At 36.7% G+C, this 14,181-nt stretch overlaps 1 protein-coding gene across 1 annotated transcript in view; it reads right to left on the reverse strand.

Moving 5' to 3' along the window:
• The window catches only part of CACNA2D3 (calcium voltage-gated channel auxiliary subunit alpha2delta 3), a gene marked incomplete at both ends in the record, with an annotated part of 408,746 nt that overhangs the window by 321,810 nt on the left and 72,755 nt on the right, over positions 1–14,181 (reverse strand). The window contains one exon of the mRNA XM_083869455.1: positions 1,095–1,211. Coding sequence (XP_083725581.1) covers positions 1,095–1,211 — 117 coding nt within the window. The remainder of the gene's footprint in view (positions 1–1,094; positions 1,212–14,181) is intronic.

Genomic DNA, 14,181 nt, shown 5'->3' on the forward strand with positions numbered 1-14,181 from the left:
GTAAAAACAGCATTGCGGGGTTCCATGTTTATTGTCTTTCTCTGCTTCCCTGCCAAGTGTGCTCAGTTTTACAAGCTGAAATGTTTCACTTCACTGCCAGCCCTAAAAATTCAACCTCTTAAACGTAGCCAAATTCTTTCCTCCATTTGCACCATAACAAACAGTACAAGGCTGAAGGTGAAATTGTATCCTCGGTCACACAATAGGAATCCCTGTTCTCGGGTGATACCTCCAGCTCTACAGAGGAGACATGAGCATCTTCAACTCAACTGAGCAGATAAATCTGGCTGAAATAGAGCAGCTGATGGTAAACAGCATCACCAAAACGTCCTGTGAGTTTGCTGACAGGGGTGATGCCACAGGAGCTCTTGTTCCAGGCAGTCACCTCAATTTCTAGTGAAAAATAATGCAAAAAGAACACTACAACAGAAGATTTCTTACTCTTTAGAACAGGTGTTACAACAAACTCTTATTTAACATAATAAAACATAAAATTCTGAATTTTTTCTTGGTTTTATAGTAAGTCTAATAGACACTAAAGCTATTAAAAAAGAAGGATCAAAATAGAGATAGGAAAAAAAAAGCACAAAAACTTACATAGAGCTGTCTAGTTATTCAATGTTCATTAATAAATTGCCTGAAGAGTGATGCAGTCCTTGCCACAATTAAAGTGTTTACCATTTGAAGTGTTTGCTTATTTTTCTAAACTAAAGGACAGTTATTGAACTCAGACATTTCCCTGCAATACTATTTTTATAATAGTGAGAACTGAAATTAAGTCTGCTTTGGTTGGATATTTTAAAATCTAACATTTAAACCATATGCAGTTGGGTTTTACTGCACACAAGTGATATGTTAAAAACTCATATTGGAAATTGGTAGTCCCAATCTCCTTGCACACTCTTACATTCATCTATTGATGGTATAAATAATTTAAATCTATTCTCTTGAACAGTGATTCTTAAATACTTCTGAATGTTTTAGCATTTCCACTTCAGCTGCTTTAATTGCTAGTAGAGCCTTCAGAGCAGAGCCTAAACTATGTATTTAGTTTTACATCATAGAAGGAAATAGCAGATTGATCAGCTGCCTACCCGTACGGCTTCAGACTTCTTATGAAACATTTCTTCCATGTTCTTTGCTAACTTTTTCACAAGCTGAAGGCCATCAATTTCTTCTATTGCAACATCCTTCTCATATTCTTTGTATTTCTGGAGAAAGAAAAGAAAAATAGGGAAAATTACTCACAGGGAACCAGCTGAAATTCTGACAACTAATTATTCGTTTTATATTACACTTTGCTGACATTTTTCATTTATTTGATCTTTATTTGCGTGACAGCAGGCTGCTTTGTGCCAAGATGCTGTCATGGGGAGAGAACAACTGGATTAGAACCAGAAGTACATTTAAAAAATAATAAAAATATTTATCTCATGCACTGTAGGAAAATGACAACTCCCCTTCACAATGTTTAAATTACTCTTCCCCACAACTAAACAATAGCCAAAAAAAGTAACAAAAAATCATTGTATCTCCTCCAAAAATCATGTAAAAACATGACACGATTGGCAATCCCTGTGCCTTGGCAAACTAGAATCCTCCTCCTCAGCTGAACTTCCTGTAGATGCCTGTATCACAAGCTTTATACAATGCTTACATTATGATTTCTTACACCACAAGCTTATCTAGACATGCTTAACATTTTATGCAAAGAAAAGCCTGAACAAAGCACATGAACATGAGCCTTCATCCAAACACAAGCATCAAAGCACCCTTTATCCAATATGATGAGCATCACCTTGTTTCACAACATCAGTAACTCTCAGAATGCCTAAGCAGTAAAAACATATTCAAAACAATTTTTATCCTCTATTTTCTGCATATCAATACTTTTTTTTCCTCATCAAGGAAGCTTTACAAAGAAGCTTTGTAAAAATTAATCTTAAAAAATTTAATGCTGAGAATGTTCTTCTTCCCCATGTTATCCCACTGCAGCCTGTACTCTAAGAACTGTTGGCTTCCACTCCAGCTATTGTTTGCTTCTCTCACAGAATCACAGAATCACAGCACGTGCAGGTTGGAAGAGACCTTCAAGATCATCGAGTCCAACCCAGCGCTAACACCTCAACCAGATCATGGCATTGAGTGCCACATCAAGTCTCTTTTCAAACACATCCAGGGATGGTGACTCCACCACATCCCCGGGCAGACTATTCCAGTATTTAATTACTCTTTCTGTGAAAAACTTCTTCCTAATATCCAACCTGTATTTCCCTTGGTGCAGTCTGAGAGTGTGTCCTCTCGTTCTGTCAGTTGCTGCCTGGAGAAAGAGACCAACCCCCAGCTGTCTACAACTACCCTTCAGGAAATTTTAAGTGATAAGGTCACCTCTGAGTCTCCTTTTCTCCAGGCTAAACAACCCCAGCTCCCTCAGCCATTCCTCATATGGCTTGTTTTCCAAGTCCTTCACCAGCTTTGTTGTCTCCTCCGGACATGTTCGAGCATCTCAACATCCTTCCCAAACTGAGGGGCCCAGAACTGGACACAATACTCTCTCTCTAAAACAAGCACAGTTGTGTTGAGCTAATCACTGCTCAGCACCAAACCCTTCACCTGATCATAAACCTGCCCCTCTATGACACAGTGAGGGAGAAGGAAGGCACACCTGCCTCCTGCGTGCCAGAAATATCTCTCAAACCTCTACAGCAGACTCTTGGGACAACTCACAGTATTCCAGTGAATAAAGTGAAATGATATAATTTTTTTAAAGTATCATTTAAATTTGCCTGCAGATTGCTGACTCTTAGAGAACTCCAGAGAGACAAGGGAGAATAAGGTGACCGAAAACAGTGGTTCAAAGCACTTGGATGAATACTAGAATGTTCAAAACAGTGAATAAGTCAGGACTAGTTATGTCCTGGCTGGTGATGCAAGAAAGGACTCTTTTGTTAAGACAATGTCTCCTCCACATATTGTACCCATTTCCCCCAACAAAACTAATTTTCAAGGTAGACTGACACTTCGTACTTCCTTTAAACTTTACACTTCTCTGTAAAAACTTGTGTGAATGTTTTGATAACGAAACAATATTTAATAAAACACAATTTGCAGGCAATTTCAGAACAAAGTTAAAAATATAAAGTTGTCAGTAAATATTACGGGCATTTTATATATATATATAATTTCAGCAATGATTTCATTTTTCCACATTATTTCCCGTCATGAATCTCTAGTCTGAGACCTTAATAGCAATCTAGCAACCTACAAAACTCAAACAATCCTCTTGCATTTTGCTCCCTTGAGGTAGGCAGGGAAATCTGGGGGTCTACCTCTTTGATCTGCACTTAAGATAGCATCAACAGAGTGCTGACTTCAATTCTTGAAGTCCATTTATGTCATTACTAGAGATAAAAGTAATTTTTCTAAAATAAAAAAAAATACGCTTTTGTTTTTATTCACTGGAGAAGATATAAGAACACAATAGACAAGAGAGGTAAATGCTATTGTAACAAATGCCATGATAAAATGCAGTAAATGATCAGTAAATTGAAAACATTGCCAGTTAATTAATGATGTCAATGTCTATCCACATCCCACAGGATTTGAAGCTTTGGAGAATTTAAAACAAATGAAGTACAAATTTGAATCACTTATTTTCAGCTGCACAGATCATGTTCAACATATCAGCTCCTGATAAAAATGTTTCCTTTAGACTTGACCTTTGGGTTTTTAGAAAGTATTCTAAAATGCATCACTTGAAGAGACACTTTTCAGGTCATCAGATTTATTGATTTAAGCTTTGCCATCGAGTGAAGAGAGCCAGGTGATTTTTCACTGCGTTTTCCTGAAAACTGAATAGTACTGTTGAAATCCACAAGATTTTCTAGGCACACAGAATCCTAACATATGGTCTATTAGGCTCTTGGGAAAGCACATTAAAAAGCCACACTTCTCAATGTTGAGTAACTGGTACTTTTGAAAACTAAAAATAACTTGCACTCAAAATAGATGTGAATGATTTCTTAACTCATTATTTATGATCTTATAATTATGCCAGTTCATAGTAAATAAACACATTTTTTCATAATTCGAATGCCAAAGTTCCAACACAAAAGAATAAATTTGAAGAAATAGAAGATATTATTTCAGATCTATTTGAAAAGACCCCACATCTTGCATGGTGTAAGTCTACTTAGTTGCTGGAAACCTTCAAGAACATTTGCAAAAAAACTAGAAGAGCTTACTTGCTCCGTGCAAGATCCTGGCAGCCAAGAGGTTTATGTAATATGCATTTTATATTAGGAATTCCATTGCCATGAAAAAGCACTTCTATCATTTTTTTTTCAGCCATCGTTGGAAGGTTCCAAAACAGGAAAACTATGTGGTTGGAAAAAACTTCCAGTTGTTTTTACTGTCCTCGTGCCTGGAGGGGAGAGGTACCAGCCTGACCTGGTGTGTCTGTGCTCCTGCTCTCAGTGCTCACTGCAGGGTGCTGGGGATTGAGATTCCATCCACAGAGAACCTGATTTTATAACAACTATCAATGCAAGAAACCTGAATCACACAGGATAGTGAAAAAAACACAAAACCACAATAAAACCACAACAAAGGCCATCATTAATACTGCATTCTCTTCCTTTCACTGCAGAGGCTGTCTGACCTCTAGGCCCTCATCCTTTCCCCACCACTAAATTTTTACATCTTAAATTTGGGGTTAGTTTCAATAAACTAAAACAGCAAAGACACTGTGCCTATGAAATAAATTTGAATTTTGTTCTTAAATGAAATTATTTTATTTTGATGTTATCTTGAGAAAGCAGCATAGGACTATCATTCCAGTTAAGCAAAATGAGTGGTGAAAAAACCAAGCTTTTGGTCCAGGCTTGCTTTTATACTCCAGACTTGCAAACTACCTTGTTGCACTGCTACTATGAAGGTGCTCATACAAGCAATGCCTTAAATTGCCATTTCCCTTCCATGTAAAAAAAATGAAGATGATGAGAAATTGTTATTTTGCTTTATTAATTAAAAAAAAAAAAAAAGCTTAAGGTTTTTTCAATATTCCCTAATTTTACTTCATTAAGAGATACTGATAATTCTCATCATTTATAACATAGGGAACAATACATGTGCATTGTTAGTAAAAGGAGAGAAAAGAGCTCTAACTTTGCTATAAACAATTGACTTACTTTAAAAAGAGTATGAAATATTAGAGCCATAGTTGGAAATTTCTTCTGATAATTGAATTTCCAATCATCTAGAAGATGAAGCAGATACAACTTCTGATTTGCTACATTATTAAAAAGAAAACTTGAAATGCTGATTCTGACTGCTTGCAAAAATCAGCATTTGGTAAGGAATTCTCTAGAGACAAGAACATTTATCATTTGAGAAAGCCCACAAAAAAATACATTATTTCTTCAGTATCTGTTTTGCCAGATCATTTCACATAAGCACCGGGGAAAGACAGACCGTATTTCACTGTCAGAACCCTTAATGCTTTTATGTTGTTCACTGGTTTAGGTGTGGGGGTTTTTTCTTGATAAATGATCATCTAGAAATAACAAACCAAAAAGCAATCTGTACAAAACCCAGATCAGAAGTGTTTAATGCAATCTAAATATTTGGCAGTGAAAGAACAACACAAACACATACAAAACAAAAAGCACTAACAAAAAATTACCAAAGAACCTCCCAAACAAACAAAACCAAAACAAAGCCAAACCACACGAAAAGTCATAGAGTTTGAGTGACCAAGACAGGAAAAGAAGTCCACTCTTGAAGCAAGACTGCTGGCTGCAGCTCGAATTTTTTTCTCCTTGTTTTTATTCTAAAGAGAAAACATGGTCTTTGTATTCCTATTTGTATCTACTTCTATCAACTCTTATCAAAATCAAGATATTCATCTTTGTGCTGTATACAAAAATATTTCAAGTTACTTACACGTGTGTACACCGTCTTTAGTCTCAGGCTTTCAAAAGGGCTCTGGTTGCTTTGTACATCTGCAGAACACTACACCCATTTATGATGAAAATTCTTCCCACTCTCTGGGATTTTCAGAGCCAGTAAATACCACTACCATCCTGATTAAAGAAAGGAATTCAACAGGAAACTTGTAATAATGCTTTAGAAGTCATCTCCCTGTGTTGCATATTTGGAACTGTTATTTACCTCTGAGGTGCATTCGTAGCTCTGCTGCACACACTTCACAAATGTTGCTGGTTGAGAGATTTTGTCACAGGAATATTAAAACTATACGTCCATATATACATTTTATGTTTTATAATGAAAAAGCAGAACCAGCATGCAAATGGCAGATCAAATATCCAATCTATCCATTGTTTCCATGAAAAAATTAAATGTATGTTTACTCCATGCCATTTTCAAAAAACCACTTTCAGATGTTCAGGCCTCAACATTGCGAATGTAAAGTGAGATTGCAGAAACATACACTTTTGATTAAATCACCAACTTTTGATTTCAATTAATATCTCTGGCCCAGCAGAAAGGCTGTGCTATGCAGTAGTTGAACTGTTTAGATTTGCTTCACTCCCTCTGCCATGCAAGTCCTAACAGTGACTCCCTGCAGAGAGGCAGTGCTGGACTGAAGGGCCACAGCAGTTAATAAACTTATTAGAATTATTTTGATTCTATGTTTGAGATGCCCCAGCAATCAGATGTAATTAATGAGACTGAAAGGCTGCAAAAAGCTCGCAGCTGACACAATTTGCAGCTCTTAAAGCAGTTTCTTCAGTTACAGTCACAAGTTATGCCACAGTTCTGACCATATCCTTTACCCCTAAATGCATGAATTTATCACACAAGTTGACTTTCCTAATTGAAGTAACCTTGAATTTTTATATCAAGTTCTTTTAAGTTGTAGGGATCAGAAGGTTGATAATAAACTGCTTTTCTATGCATAAAGAAATTCATTTTTCTTTCAATGATCTATTCTTCATTGCAATCTAACATTAAGCCCCTTCATTTTTCTTTGCTCCTCTTAATGTATAATGATTTTTACATGTATTTTTTTAGCAATACTGCACAATTTTTTTTTAAATGTCATTTATTTAGGATGTTTTAAAAACACCTCTTCCTCTTTGCACTTCATATAGGTTTTGGTTTTGTGAGCTTTTTAATTTATAGAACCCAAAACCTGCCCTGCATAGGGAGCAAACTCAAAATGTCTCATTAGTTGCTGCCTTACCCCATTAACAGTTCTGTTAAAATTAAAAAAGCTATGCACAGAGAAGGGACTATAGCAAAACAGGGCTTTGGGCTTCTGAATCAAAACAAATATAAATTACTCTTCATCTGAAAAGTCTATCACAGCATTTTAAAAGACATGTTCAAATTGGTAGGACAAAATTGGCGACAGTTGAAACCTTTATGTGGCATGAGCTCTTGCAGTGCTCTACCATATAGCACACATCACTTCTGCGTGTGGGAGATGGTAGAGCAATTCCCAGTAGAAGATTTAAAATTATCCAGCACAGCCTCTGAATGCCTCATTAGAGCTGAGGGGTCACTGACCATGTATGCACTGCTGGAATAAACCCAACTGGAAGCCAAATAAAAAGCTTTCTTCAGCATCACATGTGCATGTGAGTGGGTGTCTGAGCTTTTCCGCTGAGCAGAAGGGTACTCAGATGGCACAGGCACAGCAGAGATATCAAATACAGATGGTGCACTCCTCCGATAGACTCATCTGTGAATCGCTTATTGGTACAAGATTTGTATTTTCCCCTTATCACACTGACCCCCATGGTGGGATGGTTTTGTTAGAGTGTCACTGTTATGCTGCTATCTGGTCCTCCTTTCTCTAAAATGTACTCATTCACCGGAGCAACTTTAACAAAATAAAAACAACTATGTTATTTTTGTTTTGTTGATGAACAAAATTATTTTAGTTCAGAGTTGGCATAAATTTTTCATCCACGGAGTTTCAAAGACTTTATAAAGCATTTATAAAAATCTCCATGTAAAAGAGGATATTGGGCTATCCTTAAATTCAGTGATGTGCCCAATGTTACACAACAGTTCAGAACTATAAAGAGAGTAAGTTCTCTTGGTTATTCTTGCAATGCCCTGCTCAATAAACCACAGTCAACTTTGCTAACTTCCTCTTGATCTGCATGGCAAGGTGAGTCACAACAGCACACTTCTCCTCACCTTGACATAGAGAACTCCTTTGTAATTGAGAGTTTGTTTTACACCACATTACACACTCATATTAACCTTTTCTGAACCTCTATGTGCTGATGAAATCCATCAGCAATGGCTAGTGTGATGGCACACTCATTTTCTGCAGAGAAATTCTCACTCACTTCATCAAACAATTCCTAGGAGCTCTGGATTAGCCCACTCACATCTGGCTCTCGCACACACTGCTGAGGAACTCCTGTTGCCTCAAAGTCCAGTTTGGCTACTTCACAAAAGGAACACTTTAAAACCAAAATATTTTTTGCATATTACTTTACTGTGATTAGCTACTCAATGCTGTACCTGGTATATTATAGACAAAGATCAGCTATCCTGGGAAATTTGTTATCATCAGCAGACTTGACAAGGATAGTTACTGCTCTCCTTGCAAAATCATTTACATGTGGAAATCACTGCAAGGGCACCCTACCCCCAGCATATTTAATCTTTACAAAGATATTTACTTCTGACCTATTTTTACCTCATGGCTATGTGTAAATGCTACAAAACCAATTCCATTAAAGCATTAAGCTGAATGATCATCAAAACCAAACAACCCCACTCCTGATTTAGCCCCATCTATGAAATGCCCCAGAAGGTGTCTCCTTGAACCTTTCACAACTAGATATGTTTATATCTGTCTATATATAACCATATATACCATCTATATAATCAAGAATACCATGTAAACAGCATTAATTAGAAGAGTCTTCAATACAAGTATGGTTAAAACAGCTGAGCTAGTGGAGGAAAATAAAAGCTACTTTACCACAGAGTACTTGTCATCACAAATACAATTTTAGAAAAGCAATCACATTGGTGATGCATATATTATAACATCTAGTAAATAAAAAGATAAGGAAGCACACTCCAGGAGGTTCAAATGCTTGCTCTCTGAGATTAATTCAGTATTTATTGTTTACTCAAAGTAGCTAATGAAAAAAAAAGTCACCACAAATGGGTGATCCAAATAACTAGTTAGGCAATTTAATTCCAAGCAAACAGAAATTGGAAATGCATTCCCATCTTTCCCTGTAACAAAGTTGCTTTGGTCAGTGCTAACCAGAGTAACAAATCTTTGGGAATGTTTGCCTGGCTGGTGCCTCCAGAGCCCCATGGGACAGAGCCCCATGGCAAAGGCCAAGGGCACGTGGGACTGACTCCTTTTACAGGAGGGTTACCTCATCAGCCTTCTTGAATATGAATTTAATCATAATTGAAAATAGCTGAAAGAGCAAGCTATTGTCTTGCAAATTATTTCAGACATCTGAAACATCTCCACAGGCCAGCCAAGGATGTTTCAAGAGCCAGATAACAAAGGCTATTAAAAGCAGCTTTGGAAATATATTTCACAGAAGCTGTCTATACAATTACCCACACCTTTGCTTCTATTTTAGAAAAGAACATAAAGCCCTCATTTAAACTGAAAAAGAACATTCTGGAACTGCCCTGGAGACTCCTTTTTCCATAAGGCTGTTCTTGATACTCTTGAAAACTCACTACAGTATTTCATATGAACTGCTTTACTTGAGGAACAAAACACCTATCGGTACAAATCTGCAGAATTAAACATAATCCAGAGGACACATCCATCCAAGGTAAAGCCTTCACTATATTTTCAGGTGCAAGTAAGTATATTAAAAGTATGTACAACTAATCTGAGAACACAAACCTTTCGTCCCGGACACTTACTCTAAGCCGCTGAAGATTCAGAAGTATGGAATGTGACAACTCACTTCCATCATCAGTTCTCAGCAGGGATGAGATGCCACAACATTTTATTTTGTACTATTTTGTATTAGTCTTCTCCAAAAGCCTCTATGGCTGCTGGAAACAAGAACAGCCAAAAGAGGCAGCTTACTTTGTGCTGCAAGATCACAGGATACAACTACAAACTAATTTTTTCAATCAGACATTCTGGTATTGGTTATTTTCTCTTTAGACTCTTCTTATCACTGAATATCTCTTTCTCTCCTTATTTATTGTTCCCTCTCAATCTATGCCTGCCTTACACTCAGCTCTTGCACTGGGATTTGCTATTCTATAGATTTTTATTAGACAACACTTATTTTCCATCTAAGAAAAATCACACAATTGTCTTCACACCCTTCATGGCTGCCCCTATACAAGCAATAAAATAAAATGAGCAGCCAAGAAAACTTGAAATAAAGTGGAATGTATGAAAAAAAAAAAAAAAAAAAAAAAAAAAAAGAAGAAAGAAGTGTGTTCCAAGACAAACCTTTGCTTAGCCATATCCATGCCTTTTAAGAATCACTAATGGGTTTTGTTCCTCGGAAAAGGAAACACAATCTCCTCAGGACACAAATTATGTTTTGCAGTGTTCTCTATCATGAACATTTGTCTGCTTGGACACCTCTAAACCATTGTGTGGTACCTTCAACATAAACTCTTAAATGAGCTTTATATTTCATTGTTTGTCACTCTGAAGGACATGGCATTGATCTCTGCTGCTCTGGCTCATCACTGCACTTTTCTGTACACACCTGATAAAAGTATTTATATTGATTTAGGGTTTCAGACAGGTGTCAGAACACTACAGATCAAAGGGGACTTGTAATAACAGAAAAAGCATAAAAACTGAATACCTGAATCTGGGCCTAAATTTAGGCTCCCAATTCCTCATCTCACCACTGAACATTAAAAATTATTATGTTTTCAAAAATCTGAACTCCCCTCAGTCACATCAAAGCCAGCAACATCAGTCTATTCTCAGCATCTCTGAAAATCAGACCACCTGTATGTGGTCTGAGTGCAGATGTCTTGAGAAGAATTCAGCAAGCTACCCATAAAAAAAAAAATTAAATAAAATAAAGATTTGGAAACCTAACTATAGCATTTGGCGCTGCCTGGAAGTGTGAAAACATATTTGTGGTTCTGCCACACAAGCTGATGCTTTTCACTTCCATATGTGATTCCCAGTCACTTATAAAACTTCACAAGAAAGAGTAGAGGATGGCCAGCCTTTCTGTATCCTTATGGAGAGCAGTATAACTATCATGATTTCCTTCAAAGCTTCCTAAAACAAACTGGTGAACAGACAAGGACAAATGAAGGGTTAGAGTTCAACTGACAAACCACCCTTAATCCAGTATTTAATAACCACCTTTGAAAGGCTGTAATATGATATAAACTAATGCCCTGGACAGCAGAACTTGTGCAGATCCTTCTCTCTTTGGACCATTTAGCTATGAGAGTCTTAGACTGGCATCTGGCATATTGGCTCTCTCAATATGTTTTTTCCCCAACAGAGTTTTGACTCTGTCACACTTTTAAAAACGACACTTGAAACCTCATTAAGGAAAAGTTCTGTGCATCAAAATCCCAGCCATAGTTTTGTTTGTAGCTTTTTCTTTGGTTGTTGGGGGCTTTTTGTTCTGTTTTTTTGTTTTTGTGTTTTGTTTTGGTTGGTCGTTTGGGGGTTTTTTAATGAAAATTAGATTAAGAATCTAGACAATAGTAACCTTTGTACCATATCGTACCCACATGTAGGTATTCCCCAAACATCACTGCAAAGAGTAAATGACCCTGAGCAGTTTCAAATGTTGCAGAGAGGACTGAAGTACAGCAGCCCAAATCTCTGCCCTTATTTCTTCAAAAATTGAAAACTCAAGAAATTTTTATTGTGTCCATGGCTGCCCAATGATATCGCCTTCATCAAAACCTATCATCAAAAATTAACCAGATTCAGACCCTCTTCTAAGAAATTTGTATAATCTCACACCTGCATTACAAACCTGTGTTTCTTCCTCTCTCAAAAATCCCACAAAACTAAACAATAAAGTAAGTTGGCTACAAAGCTAAAGTAGATTCATTTTTGTGTACCCACATGTCAGTATCTGATCAGATTAGAAGCATTTCAACAAATCATCAGTTAAGTGCTGTTTTTGAAAACTTAAAATAAATTTGCCCAAATTAAATCTGAACCAAACCAATTTCAAGTTAAAATGCAGGGCACATTCTTTTTTCTATCACTTAGAGAGTTTTCTATGTTCAATTAGCTGTAAAAAACATACAAAAACAAGGAGATGCTTATTCAGCTTTTTTTTTTTTCTGATTCTCAAAAGGAGCAGAAAGGATTTTTTATAAGTTAGGAATTCATTACATTACCAACAGAGTCCTCTTCACAAAATATGCATATTACCTATAGCACCACAACAGATCATTACCCTAGTGTACAGAAATAAACCATCTAACTCCAGAGTCTGTAAGAGACTGCACAAACTAACACATTTATCAGAAAAGTCCAGAGCTTTGGCACTAGAAAGGACCCAACAACAGCTTTGTTTTGCTTGGTCAATAAACCACTATTAATGATAATGTATCTATGAATTAAAGATGCATCAATCTGCATAGCAGAGAATAGAAGCCATGAATAACAGCCAAATCAATACTATGAAGTTGTAAAGAAGTGTGCTCTCCTTCAGGCTAATGGTAATTAATTTACTTTTGCTCCCTTCACACATGAGAGGAAGCAAGTAGAAGAACACAGTAATCACATAAAAATTGATAATTATAAAATGAGCACATATTGTTATCTCCTTACTGTATCTTTTCTGTTCATATGTTTAGAGCACTTAAAAAAATATTACTTTATTTGCACATAGAAAAAACAGCCTGTGTTTTTGGGAGCATATGCACATACCAGCTGATATTTTCAAGTACTGCAATTTGAAAGTTTGTTTCTTAAATAAAAGATCTTGCTCTGGTTGGGTTGTTCATTAGTATAAATGACCAATGCCTAAAATTACATTTCTGCAGCATAAGTACTCTCCCAGTGAATGCACCTGTGGAAATGTCCTAAGCCTTGTGTGGTTCAATATCCCATAATGGAAAGCCTCATCACTGAAAACTACATTTGCTTATGCTGCAGCTTAGGTTTTTTCATTCAGCTCCACTGTTAATTAAATAGTGCACTTCCTTTGCAATTGAAAAAAAATACAAAGTTTAAGTGATCAGCATCTAATAGAGGCTTCCTCGTCTTAGGAAAAAATTATTTGGAGGTCCTGTTAATCCGACAGACTCTCTCTGGACCAGCAAGCTTCTAGGAGAGGAAACAAGATAAAGTTACTGGTTCTCTGGTTTTAAAGAGAATTCTGTTGTTTTCTAAAGACCATAATTTTAATATTCATTGTATTACAGTTCTTCTAAGTGCTATTTTCGTATAAAGTAAACCTTAGGGTGTATAATTAACAGTGCATTTTCACCGACACAGAAATAAAAGTTTCCATTTTTAAAATATATTCTTCATGAGGACGCTCAGCAAACTGCCATCAGCAGACAGCTACTATTTCATTGCTTAATAAAAAATACACAATTTCACTAAACTTCAAAACATCAACCAAAGGCACCACAATCACAGGTCACTGTGAGGCAACCTATTGATAAATTCCTCAGTGCACGCCACAAAGCAACGACCTTGGTGAACTGCATTCAGGCCTCTAAGCAGCAGAGTAATTAACATATACTGAAGTTAAAATCACAAGTGGTGCTATTAAAGCAGGCAGAACAAGTCAGCACATAAAGATAACTCTGTGTGAATTAGGGTCTCAGTGGTCATTTCACATCCTTCCGCGGTTCTGCAGAACTGCTGCCTCCAAACACAGAAAAGCTGAGTTCTGAGTCTGAGCTGACCTTGGGCTTTTCACTGTATAAAATACTCAAAGTGGGGCCACATCTCCATCTTGTGAGCTTTCTGAAAGTTCTGCTGTGAAACAACATCATGCAAATAACTAAGGGAAAGGTACTCTCAATTTCCAACACCAAATCTTGTCACATTAACCTACTGAAAATCATAATAATTATTTAGATCCTCTTCAAACTCCACCTGGCATTATAAACACCCTTAAATTTACTTTCCACTTTCACAACAAGATAATTTGTCCCTTATTATTACAAACATACAAAGAGGAGTGCACACCGATAAAACACGATCATGGCAAGTGGACATTGTGTTTGCAT

This window comes from Zosterops lateralis (genome assembly GCF_965231275.1).
Source record: "Zosterops lateralis genome assembly, chromosome: 11".
NCBI lineage: Eukaryota > Metazoa > Chordata > Aves > Passeriformes > Zosteropidae > Zosterops > Zosterops lateralis.